The sequence below is a fragment of the Myotis nattereri genome (assembly GCF_964212035.1).
Source record: "Myotis nattereri genome assembly, chromosome: 1".
NCBI lineage: Eukaryota > Metazoa > Chordata > Mammalia > Chiroptera > Vespertilionidae > Myotis > Myotis nattereri.
Window position 1 is genome coordinate 31,187,887 of NC_138075.1, and position 17,709 is coordinate 31,205,595.

Consider the following 17,709-nt stretch of genomic DNA (forward strand, 5'->3'; position numbering starts at 1 on the left):
AAACCTGCACCTCCCATATTTGGGGGGCCAGGAGGTATCGTCCGTGTGCTGAAGACCGGGGGCATCGCACTGATTTATGGGCCAACCCAGCAGCCTAGAATTAAAGCCCACGCACCCAGCTAGGCATACTTTGTTACACTTTGCTAGGCACAGGGGAATGGGTCTTAGCAACCATGTAGTGAAATTTTTGGAGTCTTAAAGACAGAGAAAGTGAGAGAAGAAAGAACTTCAGTGTTTTTATTTCTTATTGATTTTTAGAGAGAGGAAGTGAGAGAGAGAGAGAGAGAAAGAAACATTGATGTGAGAGTGGAACATCGATCGGCTGCCTCCTGCACGCCCCCTTCCGGGGATTGAGCCCGGAACCCAGGCATGTGCTCTGACTGGGAATCGAACCAGCAACCTTTTTGGTACCCAGGAGGAAGCCCAACCACTGAGCCACACCAGGACTAGGACTTTAGTGTTTTTAGACACTCACCTCTAAAGGGGCTAAAAATTTCAGCCCCTTGGTCAAAAGCTCCACAACTGATTGGAAGAGCTGGTCTCTTAAAGGACAGATCTGGGTTGTCCAGCCGGTGTGGCTCAGTGGTTGACCATCAACCTATGCACCAGGAGGTTGCTGGTTCCATCCCCCATCAGGGCACATGCCCGGGTTGCAGGCTCGATCCCCAGCAGGGGACATGCAGGAGGTAGCTCATCGATGTTGATGTTTCCTTCTCATCGATGTTTCTAGCTCTCTCTCCTTTTCCTCTCTCTTTAAAATCAATAAAAACCTATTTTTTTTTAAATAAAGAACAGATACGGGTTTGGGGGAACAGCTTCCGTGGGACTGCGGCAGACTCTGTTGGAACCAGACATGTCCCAGAATAAATGTAACTGCTTTCTGTTAATTACGTCATCAAAACTTTAGTTGTATTTTACTGAAGCAGTCCTTGAAATCAGGAAAGTGGTTTAATTCGCTGCCAACAAATGAGTAAGGGGTCTTTTCCCTCTGAAACTTTGCCCAATGTCCTAGAATGAATGAATGCCACTTCAATGTTTTATTTACATAAGATTTGTGTATTTAGCTGTAGTATTTTCTTTTCTTAGAAGTCTTATTTAGATGGCTGCCGTTGAATTCTCTATGTACGATTCCAGCGCTCATCATATTTATAATAGAATATGTCTGACTCAGAATAGGAGCCCTCCTTCCTGTCCTTGAATTCCCCATCTCCACCCAGAGCCTGGCACCTGATGGGTATACAGTAAACATCTGCTGGGTGAATGAATAAAGGACCTGAGCTCCTAACACTAAAATAGCCACACAGGGGGAAGGAGTTTGATGCTGTGAGCCTCGGGAACCGCCAGGATTGTACCCTCGAGAGGGTGCTGACTGGACTTCTCTTTTTGTTGTTACATAGATATTTAATAATTTAAGAAGCCAGCCCTCCCACAGTTGGGGCTCAGTTGAGCAGACAACAGTGAGCCTGCTCCTGAGGCGCTGACATTCCCTCCTGGCTGTGACTGACCCTGGGGATCCTCCAGGGCCCCGGGCCCAGCCACACTGCCAAGTCAGCTCCCGCCTGGAGTCTTCGGCCAAAGTGCCCAGAAGCCGGTTACCACAAACAGTTCACTAAAACAAACAGATGGAGGTTCACTCCTCTTCCTCTCTTCTCCCCACTTTTTTCTATTTTTCTACCACTCTTCTCTCTCTTTCACCCTCCCCCAGTCTTTCTCCTAGCCCAGCCTTCTGCCCTCCTCCAGCATCTTCGTCAAGCTTCCCAGCCCTAACTGGACAGCTCGCCAGGCTTTGCAGAGGTGCTGAGAGGCATCCGCCTGCACTGCTACGGTGTGGGCCAGAAGCCTGGTTTGGCTGATGCTGACTTAGGATTGGGGGTGTCATGTCAGCTCCCGGGTCTGAAGGTGGAGAGCCCCTGCCTGCCATTCTGGGTGTGAGAGAAATAGTCGTGGGGAGCCCCCCGGCCACGCCTCTATTATCCCCAACTCCACTCGGATCATAGATTGCACATGGTCTCCCTGTCTCCTTGTTCATCATTCTTTCCTCCCTCCCCGGAGCTCCTCGAAGACAGACAGTTTGTTTTCCCTTCATGTGTGATCAGGCTGGCACAGGCCTGCACCAGCAGGAACTGAATCCGTGTCCGTACATTCAGCCACAATACAGCTATGGGGTAGCCACTGTGTCAGGCGTCAAGCCTTGGGGAGATAGAGGTGAGCAAGACAGACTTCCCTAGGCTCAAGAAGCCTGCAAGACAGACTTTAAATTAGTACAGGTGTGAAGCAAAACATAAATGAGAAATGCAAACGCGAGGGTCAAGGCACACAAGGGGAGACCTGACCTAGGTGAAGGGTCAGAAGAAACTTTAAGGAGAAAAATCTTATACCGCCAGGGTGATTCCTAAAGGATGAATAGGATTTAGGGGAAAGAGTGGAGTGAGGGAGAGGTCAAGAGACGATTCTAGCAGAGGGAATATTTGCTGAATAGTTGGATTGGTGAAGCTGGCATTGAAGTCTAAGCTCACTGGCACGGTGGTACAGAACATTCTGACTGGCACAGGAAAACAGATGGATGAAGGACAGGTGTCTTGATACTGTGCATGGAATAGGGTAGTGGGAGTTATCTCTTCATTGGCCCCGTCACAGCACGTGGGCCTGTGTTACCAAAAGGCTATGCTCTGATCACAAATGCTTCCAGGAAGGGTGTGGAATAGATACATCAACCTCCTTTGCCAGAGATGGGGGACTCTGAGTTTCAGAGAAAACCCTTTGACTCCATGCCATTGCCCCTTGCCCTTGCCCACCTCGGGAACCTAACCTAGGACTCTTCTCCCCACACAGATGAGCGAGAAGTTGTTCAGAAGAAGACCTTCACGAAATGGGTGAACTCGCACCTGGCCCGCAAGTCCTGTCGCATCACCGACCTCTACAAGGACCTGCGGGATGGACAGATGCTCATCAAGCTGCTGGAGGTGCTCTCTGGAGAGATGCTGGTAACGCTCCTTGCTGTGCCGGGGGCCTGTGGCTGGGGCCATCCCCCTTCAGGAAAGATATGGTCTGGGGGCCTCTCCAGTTCTCCTGGCCTTCCAGGTTTCTCCCTATTCTTTTGGGAGGTTTTCATACTTAAGGAGGTGCGGTGTCCCCGTGGCTGGCTAGGTTCTCTGACCTGTTCTCAGAATTTCTGGCCTCCTCTGGCCTCTGCCAGCCTTCATGCTTCTCCAGGAAGCCGTGTGGAGCTCTTGACTTTCTCCACTTGGGATCTGGGCATCTGTGGCTGGTCTGCAATGGCCACGCTCAACCTCCGTGCACAGGGGGAGATACATGGACTGATGGCTTCCCATTACCCAGCTGGAGAATTGTGCATCCTTCTTGGAACCAAGGGAAAGTGTGGAAGATGCTGTCTTGTGTGTTCCATTGCTCTTATGCATGGAAGTCTATTACGGGCCCTCTCGGTTGTAACCCACCAGCAGTAATGTTGCCCCCGAGGGAGAACCAGATTTAGGTCCATGTTTTCCTCAGTTACTTTCATTGTGACCTTGGGCCTATCACGCCTGACCTTCTTTGCTTTGTTTCCCCCCCCCCCCCCCCCGAGTGTGAAACTAGGGACATAACACCTGTGCCTAATGAAGTGATCTAAGATCCTTGGGGTCTGGTGAAAAGGTACCATATTATTCTGCTGCCTTTTCAACTCCAGGCTAAGTTCTGCCTCTTACCCTGCATTAAAAGCCCACTAGTGAGAATTACCCCCTGGGAACCCTTCAGATGATGAGGTTACCCATCAATGGTGGTCCCTTGAATTTTGGCTGGTGCCACTGGGGGGTGAGGAGGGAGGAGGTTGGATGGTGGGATAGACCCATTATCAGTCACCAAACTGAAAGCCACTCTTATCACCAACTGGCAGTAAATAGTCCTTATCACTGTGCTTGGCACATACCCAATAAGTGCTCAACTACCGGTTACTTATTGGGTTTGAATACCATTTATCACCCACCCAGAAGGCTTGGTTTAGCCCCAGGCTCGGTACTGATGCAGCCTGATTGCAGGATGCTTGAGGGAGGGAACCTCTGAACTTTGCTGAAAGAATGGGGTTGGAAAGTGTCAAGGCGTGAGTGTGGGAGTTGGAGTTGAGCCAGGAGGGTGGAGGGTGGCTGCTGAAGGTAGGAGCTGGTGCAGGCTGCGGCCACCTCTGCGGACACTGTGAGGTCCCTCCATGCCCACGGGCCACTGCTGTCCCCCAGCCAAAGCCCACGAAGGGGAAGATGCGCATCCACTGCCTGGAGAACGTGGACAAGGCCCTGCAGTTCCTCAAGGAGCAGCGTGTGCACCTGGAGAACATGGGCTCCCACGACATCGTGGACGGCAACCACCGCCTGGTCCTGGGCCTCATCTGGACCATCATCCTTCGCTTCCAGGTGGGTTCCCAGAGGGCAGGGGCCGTGGAGGGAGCCTCTCCGAGCCAGGCAGGTCTGGGAATCTTATAAAATGGTGAATAAAGAGGGAGTGTGTGTGTGTGTGTGTGTGTGTGTGTGTGTACACTCTGGGGAGGCTAGAAACCCGTCCTGTGGGAAAGTGCCGGTGGGAAGGAGTGACCCTTCTCTGCATCGTCAAACTGTTGAAGCTCCGGGCAGGCTGTCAGTCAGCAGCCTGGCCCTGTAAGGGAGGAGGGAGAATTAGTGGCCGCGCTGAGGTCTGTCTACAGTGGTTCTCAACCTTCCTAATGCCGCGACCCTTTAATACATTTCCTCATGTTGTGGTGACCCCCAATTTCATTGCTACAAATTGAACATGATTAAAGCATAGCGATTAATCACAAAGACAATATGTAATTATATATGTGTTTTCCGATGGTCTGAGGCGACCCCTGTGAAAGGGTCGTTCGACCCCCAAAGGGGTCGCGACCCACAGGTTGAGAAACGCTGGTCTAGAAGATCTGCTTTTTGTCCCCTTCCCCCCATATGTGTAACTTTATGGGTTTTGACATAGTTTGATTCAGAAACTGCAAAAACAGTGCAGAAGATCTGCTTTTATGTGTTTCAATTAGAAACTTCTCTCTTCCCGCCCTGAACTTCAAGGTTTGTTATTTATAAGGAAATGTAGAAAGCTCAAGGGAAGGAAGCAGGACCGTCCACCTGCTGGTTTGGGGACAGAAAGAGCCTCGTCAGAGGAGGGAAGGGAGGGAAGAGGAAGGTACAGCACACAGGTCTCAGACTGAAGAGCCCGGCCAAGTGCTCTCCGGTGTCCCATCTCACCATGCGGGGGCGGGGGCGGGGGGGGGGGGGAGTTCGATTAAACAGTAACAATGACAGGACTGGGCAGAACGAAAAGGCAAGAGAAGCTCCTGATCCAAATCCAGTACCTTCAGCGTCAGTGCTGCTCCCGGCCTTGCAGGGCATGTCCCTCCTGGGGAGGAACCCGGTGTCGTGTTTATTCGCCGCATCCCATCAGAGTTATCAAGTTAGAGCCATCTCGTCACTGCCCCTGTGTGTTGCTGACGCTGACTGAGGCCGGGAAACAGGCCACTGGGACCCAGGCCTCAGGCTGTGGTGTTGCTGCCAGACGGATGGCTAGGGAGGAGGAAAGAGGGAAGGAGCCCCCCATGGAGAGCAAGGAGGCATGAGCCATTTGCAAATCTAACTCCTCTCCCTCTGGTCCCTTCATCCCCAGATTCAGGACATTGTTGTTCCGGAAGGTCCGGAAGGTCGCGAGACGCGCTCGGCCAAGGATGCGTTGCTGTTATGGTGTCAGATGAAGACGGCAGGGTATGCCCTGGAAGCCAGCTGCCGCCACATTCCCCACCCACCCGCTCCCCTGAGCACTGCCGTCCCCAAGGGACATGACACCATCACCCAGAACTACAGCAGCTTCGGAGTAGTGGATGCACAGTCTATCCTGACCTGATTCTTTGGGGCCGGGAACAGAGGGTTCCTTTCCACAGCTGTGTGGGCCGGACTGGGGGCTCTGTTGGGTGTATGAGTCTTTGGGGCCCACATTATGGGGAAGCCTCTGTGAGGCTTCACGGCTGCCCTCATGTTGAAGCAGCTTGAGGAGAGACAGGTCCATTCCTCTCCTGTGTATTGGCCCCTAAGTCCATACATTTGTCTGGGACCCGAAAAGAATTTAATGTTTCTTTTGGATGCAGCTACCCCCACGTCAATGTCACCAACTTCACCTCCAGCTGGAAGGATGGCCTGGCCTTTAATGCCCTGATACACAAGCACCGGTAAGAGGGCAGAGGGGCTGTGGGGAGGGGCAGTTCCCCTGAAGGTGTTGGGACACATTGCACTCAGCATGTAGGTTGCTGTTCAAGCTTCACGGGAATGTCACCTCTGCTGGTCCTCCTCTCACCCTCCGCAGCCCGGCCTCCCTTAACTTCCCTCTGCTGCCTTCCCATGTGCCGGTGCTCACAGCTGCCCCTGCCTCACTCCCAAATCCTCCTCCCACTTTTCCTGCCCGTCCCCCTCCCTCCATCTGCCAGGGTCTTCATATCACCTCCCTGCATCACCTCCCTCCATCTGCCAGCATCTTTGCACCCTGCCAGGGCTGCCCTGTTGGTGGGGATGCCGTGGCCACTGACGGTCTGGCTTCGTCCTCAGGCCTGACCTGATCGACTTTGATAAACTGAAAGACTCCAACGCCCGACACAACCTGGAGCATGCATTTGATGTGGCCGAACGTCAGCTGGGCATTATACCGCTCCTCGACCCTGAAGGTGAGCAGCTCCCACTCCAGTCGTAACTGTACGGGTGGGAGACAGTACTTCTTATGCTGGAGGGAGTGCCAGACTGACAGGGCACCTGGAGGGGTCTAGGCCAGGTGCTGGGCAAGCCGTGGGCACAGCGAGGGGAGGGCAGCCAGGCCAGGACTCTGTTTGGGGCCTGCCCTTCAGCTCCAGTTGGTTCCTGGCACCTCATCTGGCCTTTGGGTCCTTCTTTCTTTCATAACTTATGGTCCATCCTCTCTAAAATCTCCGGACCATTACTCTTCCTGCTGCTTGCCACTCGGTGCCTGTAGTTGAACTTCATGCTGGAGAAACACGGAGATAAACGCTCTCAGCCTGACCTTTCCGGCTTCCGGGTCAGCCCTGAGAGCACCCTTTCCCCTTGCAGATGTCTTCACAGAAAACCCTGATGAGAAATCCATTATCACCTACGTGGTGGCATTTTACCACTACTTCTCCAAGATGAAGGTGCTGGCGGTGGAGGGCAAGCGCATCGGCAAGGTACCGAGTGTCTCGTGACCAGTGTCCCCGCATTTGCCATCCAGGCCTTGGCTGGGATGCTGCCTTCCCATGCCAAGAGCTTTGTGCCTGGGCTCCAGCTGCAGTTAGGGGAGGGGAGTGGGGGGCAGGTCACCCCCACCAACTTCCTCTGAAGCCAAAGTAATGGCTCCCATGCTGAATTCCAACGCAGGTTGGCAGTCTGTCCTGAAAGGCGTCCTAGCCTGCAACTCTGAGCCCATCTTCCACCTGCAGACCCACGTCTCATGAATATTCCCACAGGAGCAAAACAGGCTTTCTTTCATTTGTTGGTTTCTCGTAGGTTCAGGCCTCTTAGGCTCCATGGTATACCAGGAAGCCACCCCACTGTGCAGACCCTCATGCCAGATTCCTCTCCCCTCCTGGGTCCTCAGCTGCTTGAGGGTGGACACCATTCCTCATTCATCTGTGTGTGCCTGGTGCTTAGCAAAGACAGTGCCTGGAAGCCCTCCATTCCTAATATGCATTGAAAACGAACAAGATTTTGGCCCCTCTAGTGGCTGGTGTCCTAGCACAGGGAGCTGACCACTCTTATGTAGGGTTAGGGGAAGAGTTGGGAACTTCTGAACCCCAGCAGGGCCAGCTGCCTGCTGAGGTTGCCAGTGCACTTCCAGGCCATTCCTCTGCCTGAGCCACAGCCCTGGCCCCAGAGAATAGCCCAACATGGGATGCTCCAGGGAAGAGAGAAAAAGGACCACCTCGCCTGTGGTCCTCACTGAAGCACCATTGCTCTTCTGATGAGGAGGAGTAATAAGGCTATTCCCTAGGTGATCGACCATGCCATTGAGACAGAGAAGATGATTGAAAAGTACAGCGGACTGGCCTCGGACCTGCTCACCTGGATCGAGCAGACCATCACAGTCCTGAACAGCCGCAAATTTGCCAACTCCCTGACCGGCGTCCAGCAGCAGCTACAGGCCTTCAGCACCTACCGCACCGTGGAGAAGCCGCCCAAGTAAAGCCCTGGCACTTGGGAGGGAGGGTGGGCATCAGGGGCTGAGAACCAGCTGCCTAAAGGCAGAGCCAGGCTCTGGGCCTTGAGATGTGTACGTGGGAGGCGTATTCTAGAGAGCTGCATCTCTGTCACCTCCTTCATCCCGTCCTGGCCTCCTTGCTCCCAAGCCATCAGCCTGTAGGAAATGGGCATTGAGGAGTGACCCTTGACTCGTAGCCAAAGAAAGTAGTTTCCCAGATCCCCACGGGGGAGCAGCAGTGAAATCTCAGGCTTCCCGGTCTCTTCAAAGAGCCTGCGCTGGAGAGTGCCTTTCTCGTCTGTGCACTGAGCTTCGTGTTTATTTTGAGTTGATGACCTCTGCATTCCGAGCCTCAGAGCCCTCTGTGTGGGGCCTTGTTGATCACCAAGTGCATTCTTCTTGTTCTCTCCCCTCTGTCACTGCCCATCAGCAGAGCTCTGAGCCCGCCTCTCGGGACTTCCGTTTCTCCCCAGCATGTTCAGGGCCTGGGTGGGTGCACGTATGCACAGATACACACAACCATCCAGGCTCATGTGCATACATGCACACACATGAAAGCAGGCACCCACAGACACAATGCATTCCTGCTCCCCTTCTGTTAGCTTGCCCAGCTCTCTGGAAACAGATTCTAGCTCCTCAGGGGTACCCTCTGCCGGTTCCTCCTCCTCTCATCTTCCACGCTCTTCATTCATGACTCTCAAACAGGGAAAGGTGAGACACGGAATCTAGAATGTACTATAAACAAGTATCTGATTTCTGGTTTGACACTAAGCCACTCTGAAAGTCCTGAACTCAATACAGATAACATCCCCTGTGGGTCTACCAGGCTCTGCACACAGGGGTGATATCTCTGGGCTGTGTTGACGGCGCTCAGGGCCACAGCCCTCCTGAAGTGCCTGTGTGCAGTCAGACCTATGAGGCTGGCCTCAGCGTGGAGACCCTGCATACAGCTGATCCTCCACTGCCAGGTGGAGGATGTAGAAGTGGGTAGGTGCTTGCATACATGCAGAAATAGGAAAGTACCCAGACACCTGGAGCCTGGACCTTAGTTCCAGTCCTCGTCCTGCTGCCAGGTCTCATCTCCGATACCTAAAATCCTCCCAGAACCCAGCCTGTCCTCCCCGCTTGGGAGCAGCTGGCCTCTGGGAGAGCCAGCTCAGTAGGACTCAGGTGAACGCTGCTTTCAATGCAATATGTTCTTCTGTGGATGCCGCTGCCTCTGACGACCTACTGACTCAATAAAAACTGACTAAAGAGCTAGTCAGAAGCCTTCCTCATTTATGAATAGGGGAGAGTTTCTTTGTATCGATTGGTGAAACTCCGCAGCTATAGGAACTCCCAGGCTACGCCAGGTAGCCATTCCCCGAGGGGAGCAAATGCTAAGCAAACGCTGTGGTAGCTCTTGTGTTTTCTCCAGTTTGGGTTGTAACCGTTAGATCTCAGTTGGTGAATATGATAGATGTTTTAACAGATACGTGCACCTATAGATCCTTTTCACTTTTCGTTTTTTAAGGAAATATGCTTTGCTGGCCCAGCTCCAGTTTACCAGGGTCCCGTGCTAACTTCACACAGGTTGGCTGTGGGATCTCCACATGCGTCTCTCTACCTCTGTTTTCTCGGCAGGTTTCAGGAGAAGGGGAATCTGGAAGTCTTACTTTTTACCATCCAGTCCCGGATGAGAGCCAACAATCAGAAAGTGTACACGCCCCACGACGGGAAGCTAGTGTCTGACATCAACCGGGTACAGTACTGATTCCCATTACGCGTTACTAGTGAGTGACTGAGTTCTCAGGGAGGGCCCAGGGAGGGGTCACTGGGGCCAAACCAAGCCACTTTCCATGGTGTTAATAACTGCGTAGGCTGGCTCTTTTGGGTGCTGTGAACCTAATTCTAAGAGGTCAGCTCCACCCATGGTCCATCCATCAACTCAGCCCCTGATCAGATGCTCAGAAGCCATTTTTGGAGTCAGTTATTATAATCTCGTCTCTGTTGAACATTGGATTTCTTTAAATATGGAATATTAACTACTTATAACAGAAGGGAAACACCTTCTAATATTTCCAAGGTTCAGATGCTTAATACCCCCTGGAAATTCTAATAGAACGGAGGTAGCCATATACTAGTAGCCATTTACAGCGCAGTCACAGAGACAAGTAACATTATACTGGGTCAAGTCCCAGGCAGGTTTAGGGGAAGGGGGATCTGAGAGCTCATACCCAGGGCTCCCTGATCTTCGGTGGGCCCAGACATTCCTGAATTCAGTACAGATAACGTCCCCTGGGAGCCTATATTCCTGAAACCACTCAGTGTTGGGCAAAAGAGATGGAACCCCCAAATCCAGGTGTTCCTCTTGTGCCCCAAGAATCCTGCTCTGTCCCCCCTGCAGGCCTGGGAGAGCCTGGAGGAAGCCGAGTACCGACGGGAGCTGGCCCTGAGAAACGAGCTCATCCGGCAGGAAAAGCTGGAGCAGCTGGCCCGGCGCTTTGACCGCAAGGCCGCCATGAGGGAGACGTGGCTCAATGAGAACCAGCGCCTGGTGGCCCAGGTAACGGAGGACGCACTTCCAGAGCCCCCAGCAGTCGGCGGGGCTGGAGCCCAAGCTGGCACCTCCATGGTCATGGGTAAACCTCTCCGTGGCCATGGATAAGCCTCTCCGAGGCCTGGCAGCCCTGCTCCCCAGGACTGGGTGGATCAAGATTCACCTCGGAGGAAGGAGTCTGCAGGACTTAAAGTCTCATTTTTAGGGAAAGAGCCTCACAACTCCAAAAATGGCCCCTGAACCTGTCATCAACTAAAGCCAGGGCTCGAGTGGACGTTAGGCAGTGGTCCTCTGGGGGTGGGGTGAAAACAGCGCATCTTGTGTGTGGCAGACATCCCTTTGGGCTCTGGCTTCTAGGGCCGGGTCCTATTTCACTGGCTAAAAAAGGACCCCAGGCTGACTGTCCGTGACAGCCTCTGTCCCTGCTCACTCGGAGCTTGGGAACAAATTAAATTCCACCCAGAAAGGGGAAAGCAGGTGTCCCGAGAGAACTGGAGAGTGTGCGCACCCCGGAACCAGCTGTTCACAGCTGCATGGTTCTGAGTCGGAGCCCCTTCCTGGCAGAATGGGGCAGGGCCATGCAAGGCAGGTGGTGAGTGCGGGGGCCGAGAAGGGCTGTTCGTAATGTACGCTACGCACAGCACACCCACAGGTATGGCACAGGGAATGAAATCTCGAGTTTCTTGTAAAGGTTCTTATGAGACAGTTAGTCACTGGGACTTGGCTCTGATAAGGTGGCTGGGAAAGGTGGCAGAACCCAGCCTTGGGAATGCTCTTTCCCCCGCAGCCCTTGTTCCGCAGGGACCGGCGGTTTTCTCTGCATTTGGGGAGGAGCCCGACTGAGCGGCCTGTGTTTCTCTCTGTGGGCAGGATAACTTCGGGTACGACCTGGCAGCCGTGGAGGCCGCCAAGAAGAAGCACGAGGCCATCGAGACTGACACGGCTGCCTACGAGGAGCGGGTGCGGGCTCTGGAGGACCTGGCCCAGGAGCTGGAGAAGGAGAACTACCACGACCAGAAGCGCATCACGGCCCGCAAGGACAACATCCTGCGCCTGTGGAGCTACCTGCAGGAGCTGCTGGCGTCCCGGCGCCAGAGACTCGAGACGACCCTGGCGCTGCAGAAGCTCTTCCAGGACATGCTGCACAGCATCGACTGGATGGACGAGATCAAGGTGGGCCCGGGCTGCCCATCCCCCACCTCCAGCACCCCCCTTGGGCCTCAGTGCCCGCCCTGCAGTTAGCACATGCTTCCCTAGACGCCTCCCAACCAATCACATCCCAGAATCAGAATGGAGAAGCGGTTGCAACACCGTGTCTGGCTGCATCTGCCTGTCCACTGCTTGGCCCACTCTGCTCCGGAAAGTCAGCAGCCCAGGTCCACTCTGTCCCCATGATCGAGAAATCTTGGGCTCATAATAGCACAGGCACCAACCTGCAGGTCTAGAGAGACAAGGGTTGATGAGGAGCCTGGAGCATCCAGATCTGCCCGCATAGGGGCAACCAGGAAGTCTGAATCTCCCCTCCCTCCACCACAGTGCTCTCAGCCCACATCCACCTCAGCGTGACCATAGGACTTTCTAAAATACACATGCCTCACCCTCACTGGTTTCACTCAGTGGATAGAGCATCGGCCTGGGGACTGAGGGTCCCGGGTTCGATTCCAGTCAAGGGCACATGCCCGGGTTGTGAGCTCGATCCCCAGTAGGGAGCATGCAGGAGGCAGCTGATCCATGATTCTCTCTCATCATTGATGTTTCTCTCTCTCTCCCTCTCCCTTCCTCTCTGAAAACGATAAAAATACATTTGAAAAAAAAAAATACACCTGCCCAGGCCTCAAACCTGGGCAAATGCAGGAGATCTAGTGAGGGGGTTCAAGGAAGGCGGTCCAGGAATGACTCCGATGGGCACCCCCAGTAGGAACCCCTGCCCTGGAGCCCCTTCCATGCTGAGCAGCAGCTGTTTTCCAACTGCACAGACTCCCCCAGCCCATGGACCCCCGCCCCTCTGGAGGGGTCTCTGCTCCTGGCGTGTAGATCTCTGCACTCTCCTCATTCCCTCCACCCGTCCTCTCTGCCAGGCTCACCTCTTATCCGCTGAGTTCGGGAAGCACTTGTTGGAAGTTGAGGACTTGCTACAGAAGCACAAGCTGATGGAGGCTGACATCGCCATCCAAGGAGACAAAGTGAAGGCCATCAACACGGCCACCCTGCAGTTCACCGAGGGGAAAGGTGAGAATCTGGACGTCTCCCTCGAAGCCAGGGCCCCACCCTCTGGCTCAGCTCTCTGGCACCCCAGCTTGGATAAATCTCCTTAGCTTTAGAATTCCGCCTCCTTCGTTAGCTAATGGTGCAAGAAAGAAGCCTGAGGGATAGCAAAACTCTCCAGACCAGGCAACCGCTTTGGTAATCCGTGAGTAGAAGGTGTTTATCAGCACCAATGAGACATCATCCGTCCTTCATCCTCTCTGCTGGTTCAAGTTACGGCAGAGACCATTTAGGTTTATAGCTTCGGGTCTTAAATAGGACCTTGAAGAATCATCTTGAAATTTGTATCTAAGCTTTTTTTTTTTTTTTAATTTTTATAAAAGTGTATTTAAGCCCAAACTGACCTGATGGAGAGCAAAATCTCAAATGCTTTTCTCTGTGCCTAAGCTTTTTAAAAAATAATTTCACGTAGTACATTTCTACTGAGAGTTGACCCAACTTTTAACCTCCCTTATCCCTGAAAGTTTCCTGGGAATAATTATTAAGAACATGCCCTGCCCTCTGAGCAACCGAGACCCCCTGTATCCAACCCCAAAGCTCAGTGAAACGGCAGGTTCCAGATCATGGGAGTCTAGCCTGGCAGCTGATCTGGAGCTCGCCCATGAATGAAGCCTCACCCCTCTCCTCTGTCCTCCTCCCATGCCTCCCAGGGTACCAGCCTTGTGACCCCCAGGTGATCCAGGACCGCGTCAGTCACCTGGAGCAGTGCTTCGAGGAGCTGAGCAACATGGCAGCCGGGCGGAAGGCCCAGCTGGAGCAGTCCAAGCGGCTCTGGAAGTTCTTCTGGGAGATGGACGAGGCCGAGAGCTGGATCAAGGAGAAGGAGCAGATCTACTCCTCCCTGGACTATGGCAAGGACCTGACCAGCGTGCTCATCCTGCAGCGCAAGCACAAGGCCTTCGAGGACGAGCTCCGCGGGCTGGACGCCCACCTGGGCCAGATCTTCCAGGAGGCAGAGGGCATGGTCGCGCGCAAGCAGTTCGGGCACCCGCAGATCGAGGCCCGCATCAAGGAGGTGTCCGCCCAGTGGGCCCAGCTGAAGGAGCTGGCCGCCTTCCGCAAGAAGAACCTGCAGGATGCCGAGAACTTCTTCCAGTTCCAGGGCGACGCGGACGACCTGAAGGCCTGGCTGCAGGATGCTCACAAGCTGCTCTCCGGAGAAGACGTGGGGCAGGATGAAGGGGCCACGCGGGCCCTGGGGAAGAAGCACAAGGACTTCCTGGAGGAGCTGGAGGAGAGCCGGGCCGTGATGGAGCATCTGGAACGGCAGGCCCAGGGCTTCCCCCAAGAGTTTCGGGATTCCCCGGATGTGACCAATCGGCTGCAGGCCCTCCGGGACCTCTACCAGCAAGTGGTGGCTCAGGCGGACCTGCGTCGGCAGAAGCTGCAGGAGGCCCTGGACCTGTACACGGTGTTTGGGGAGACGGATGCCTGTGAGCTGTGGATGGGCGAGAAGGAGAAGTGGCTGGCCCAGATGGAGATCCCAGACACGCTGGAGGACCTGGAGGTTGTGCAGCACAGGTCAGGGCCCGGCCTCTCTTCCTGCCTTTCCGCCTCCTCACCCCGGGGCATGCACTCCCCCTCTGCCAGGAGGGAGGGAGCGGGGACAGCCTCTAATCAGCCAACGTCTGTCTGTGAGGCCAGGGTTCCAATCCGTCTCTGTGGCTTTGGGTACTTCACCCCTGCGGCCTTCCTCAAAATAAACAAAGGGGCTCATTCTAGTCCAGTTATTCAAGTACTGTTTAGCTATAGCAGCCTGTGTTCAAATGAATTATGTACTGAACCCCTGACATGCAACGCAGAGGAAAGTAGAGCTGACTGGTTAAGGGGGGGTGAGAGGTTGGGGCCCACCAGCTCTGGCTCTCTGTGGCTGTCCCTAGGCCACAGAACCCAGAGAAGCCACAGAGACCAGCTGGCAAACCACTGGTCTGCACGGCCACTGCCACTCCCGGTGTTCCGATTCCGTGGCACGCCAGTATGGAGGCCTGCCCATGTGCATCCGTGCATCCTAGTACAGAATCCCGGGAGTTGAGGAGGGGGAGGTGCCTCCCTGGAACACGCTGAGGCTGGAGGGACCTGGGCTCTTGCCCCAGGAGGGTCAGCTTTCATACTACACGGCTCCCCTCCCCCCAGCAGCTGTCCCTTCTCCTATTCAGGGCCAGGGCATCTGGCTGGTGAGTATCTTTCAGGTCAAGGTGTCAAGGCAGTGGAATTGGGGTCCAAGAGCAGCAACTGGGGCAGTTGAGGGAGATGGTCTCTGGGGGGGTTAACCTCCCATCACTTCGTTTTTGCCCTATGCCTCTCTGCTGAGCTGGTGGCCGGTGTAGCAAGGAACCAGCTCTCTCCTAGGTTGGTCCAAGAAATGCTAACCCACGAAACTGGGCCCATGAACCCCCAAATAGGGTGTGTTCAGCCTCACCCCTTACCTGGTCAAAAGTATTTAGGAAGTGGAAGGAGAAAGCAAGAGCTACACATGTGGAGACTGGGTGGCCACTGGCAATGCAGTGCCTGCTGCTGCCTCACCAGTCCTCGCTGTCTCTGTCCATATCAGGTTTGACATCCTGGACCAGGAGATGAAGACGTTGATGACTCAGATTGATGGCGTGAACCTCGCTGCCAACAGCCTGGTAGAGAGTGGTCACCCACGCAGTGGGGAAGTGAAGCAGTACCAGGACCACCTGAACACCAGGTGAGGTGTGGGTGGAGCTGGGGGCATCACCCTGCACCTGACACACCCCTGGGGGTGTGGCCCAAAGGGCAGGTCGCCTGCTCTGCATTGCCAGGCTTGCGCCCTGTGGTAGCAGCAGGGAGGAGCTGTTTGGTGATCGGCCAGGGAGGGAGAGAGATGTGTTCACGCGGCTGCACATACTGTGCCTGAGGGTCGGGATGGTGATCCTGTGTGAGGGGGGACGTTCTGAGTGGCCGTGGCTAGAATCAGGCCACGTGTACTCATGCCACGTCCCCTGGACATTTCGTAGGCAGGGAAAATGCTTTCTGAGAGCTCTTACGTACTGCCCATAAAGGAAAGCTGCTGTCTGTACCGAAGTGCATCTTCATCTTGCGGCTGGCTTGAAGAAAGAGAATTAGCAGGAAGCCTTGAGCACACTTCATGCTCAGAACAAAACACGGGCCCTGAGGAGCCCTTGGAGAGGGGGTGCTTTCCATGCAGGCGCAAAGGCCCAGGAGTCCTCGAGGATCTCCAAGGCAGAGCGCAGGCCCGTGTCCCGCTGGTCACCCCGGACCCTGCACACACACAGTGCCGCGTGGTCCCCGCCTTCCCATGGCCCCTGTCCCTTTCCCCGCACTTGTTTCTGAGCTTTGTTCTGCCCGAGGCAACTGGGGAGGTGCAGTTAGGGAAGAAAAGGATCAGCACAGTGGGGATACCTGGGGGCCCAAAGGGAGGCAGGGGAGACGGGGGAGGGGGGTTCTTAGGAGCCACTACAACAGGCCGATTGCCTCAGCATCCGAAGAGGCAGACTGTAGCTCAGGAGATGTCTTTGTAATCTGAGGTTTATGCAGAGGAAGAGGATGACTCTTTGCTCTTCTTTGTTGTTGTTGTTGTTGTTGTTGTTGTTGTTGTTAATCTTCACCTGGGGATATTTTTCCATTGATTTTTAGAGAAAGTGGAAGGGAAGGGGAGAGAGAGAGAGAGAAACATCCATATGAGAGAGACACATCAATTGGTTGCCTCCCATATGTACCCCCAACCTGGGCCAGAGATTGAGCTGGAACCTGTGATCAAAAGTGAAGTGGCTGGCCCGGCGGCGTGGCTCAGTAGTTGAGCATCAACCTGTGAGCCAGGAGGTCAAGGTTCGATTGCCATTCAGGGCACATGTCTGGATTGCGGGCTCGATCCCCAGTAGCCGGTATGCACGAAGCAGCTGATCAATGATTCTCTCTCATCATTGAGGTTTCTATTTCTCTCTCTCCCTCTTCCTTCTTCTCTGAAATCAGGAGAAATATATTTTTTTAAAAAAAGGCTTATTAGGCACTGCAGACCCACCCCAGGCCCCAGGCCATCTGCCAGATCTTTGCACACCTCCCAGTTTCACTCCAGCACTGCACCTAAAGATTAAGATTATGTTATTCATTTTCATTATAATCCCAGTTTATCCCCTCCATCCTCCTCCTCCTTCTTCACCTCTTTGCTTTTAGAGCCAAGGTGGCCTTCAGGCCCTGGGCACTTTGAACAGGGTCAGGCCTCTTCATGGTTCCTCTAGGCCAGTGGTCGGCAAACTCAGTCAACAGAGCCAAATATCAACAGTACAACGACTGAAATTTCTTTTGAGAGCCAGATTTTTTAAACTTAAACTATATAGGTAGGTACATTGTTATTAACGTAATTAGGATACTCCTAAGGCTTAGGAAGAGCCACACTCAAGGGGCCAAAAAGCCGCATGTGGCTCGCGAGCTGCAGTTTGCCGACCACGGCCCTAGGGCAGCTGGGACCCTACGCCCCGCAGCACTCTTCAGGTTGATAATGTGGGCTTCCTAGTCATTTTCAGTATTTCAGTGGGTCTGGGAAATTGCATGTTAGCCTGAAATCCAGCTGCACACGGAGCCCAGCTAAGTGTCATGTTCCTCCGCTTATGGCTGGAATCACGTCACTGCTTTGCCTCCTGCTGATGGACAGACCTGATTGGCGTTGTGTTGTCTTGGGTAAAATTGGATAAATGCACCTTATG

The 17,709-nt window shown here is 54.1% G+C and overlaps 1 protein-coding gene across 1 annotated transcript in view; it reads left to right on the forward strand.

Annotated features, from left to right (window-relative positions):
• Positions 1–17,709, forward strand: part of SPTB (spectrin beta, erythrocytic) — a gene marked incomplete at its 5' end in the record, with an annotated part of 64,053 nt that overhangs the window by 13,064 nt on the left and 33,280 nt on the right. Inside the window, 13 exons of the mRNA XM_081086052.1 lie at positions 2,833–2,984; positions 4,230–4,403; positions 5,656–5,750; positions 6,131–6,211; positions 6,585–6,700; positions 7,098–7,210; positions 8,014–8,201; positions 9,844–9,961; positions 10,607–10,765; positions 11,630–11,932; positions 12,838–12,988; positions 13,675–14,545; positions 15,576–15,713. Coding sequence (XP_080942178.1) covers positions 2,833–2,984; positions 4,230–4,403; positions 5,656–5,750; positions 6,131–6,211; positions 6,585–6,700; positions 7,098–7,210; positions 8,014–8,201; positions 9,844–9,961; positions 10,607–10,765; positions 11,630–11,932; positions 12,838–12,988; positions 13,675–14,545; positions 15,576–15,713 — 2,659 coding nt within the window. The remainder of the gene's footprint in view (positions 1–2,832; positions 2,985–4,229; positions 4,404–5,655; positions 5,751–6,130; positions 6,212–6,584; positions 6,701–7,097; positions 7,211–8,013; positions 8,202–9,843; positions 9,962–10,606; positions 10,766–11,629; positions 11,933–12,837; positions 12,989–13,674; positions 14,546–15,575; positions 15,714–17,709) is intronic.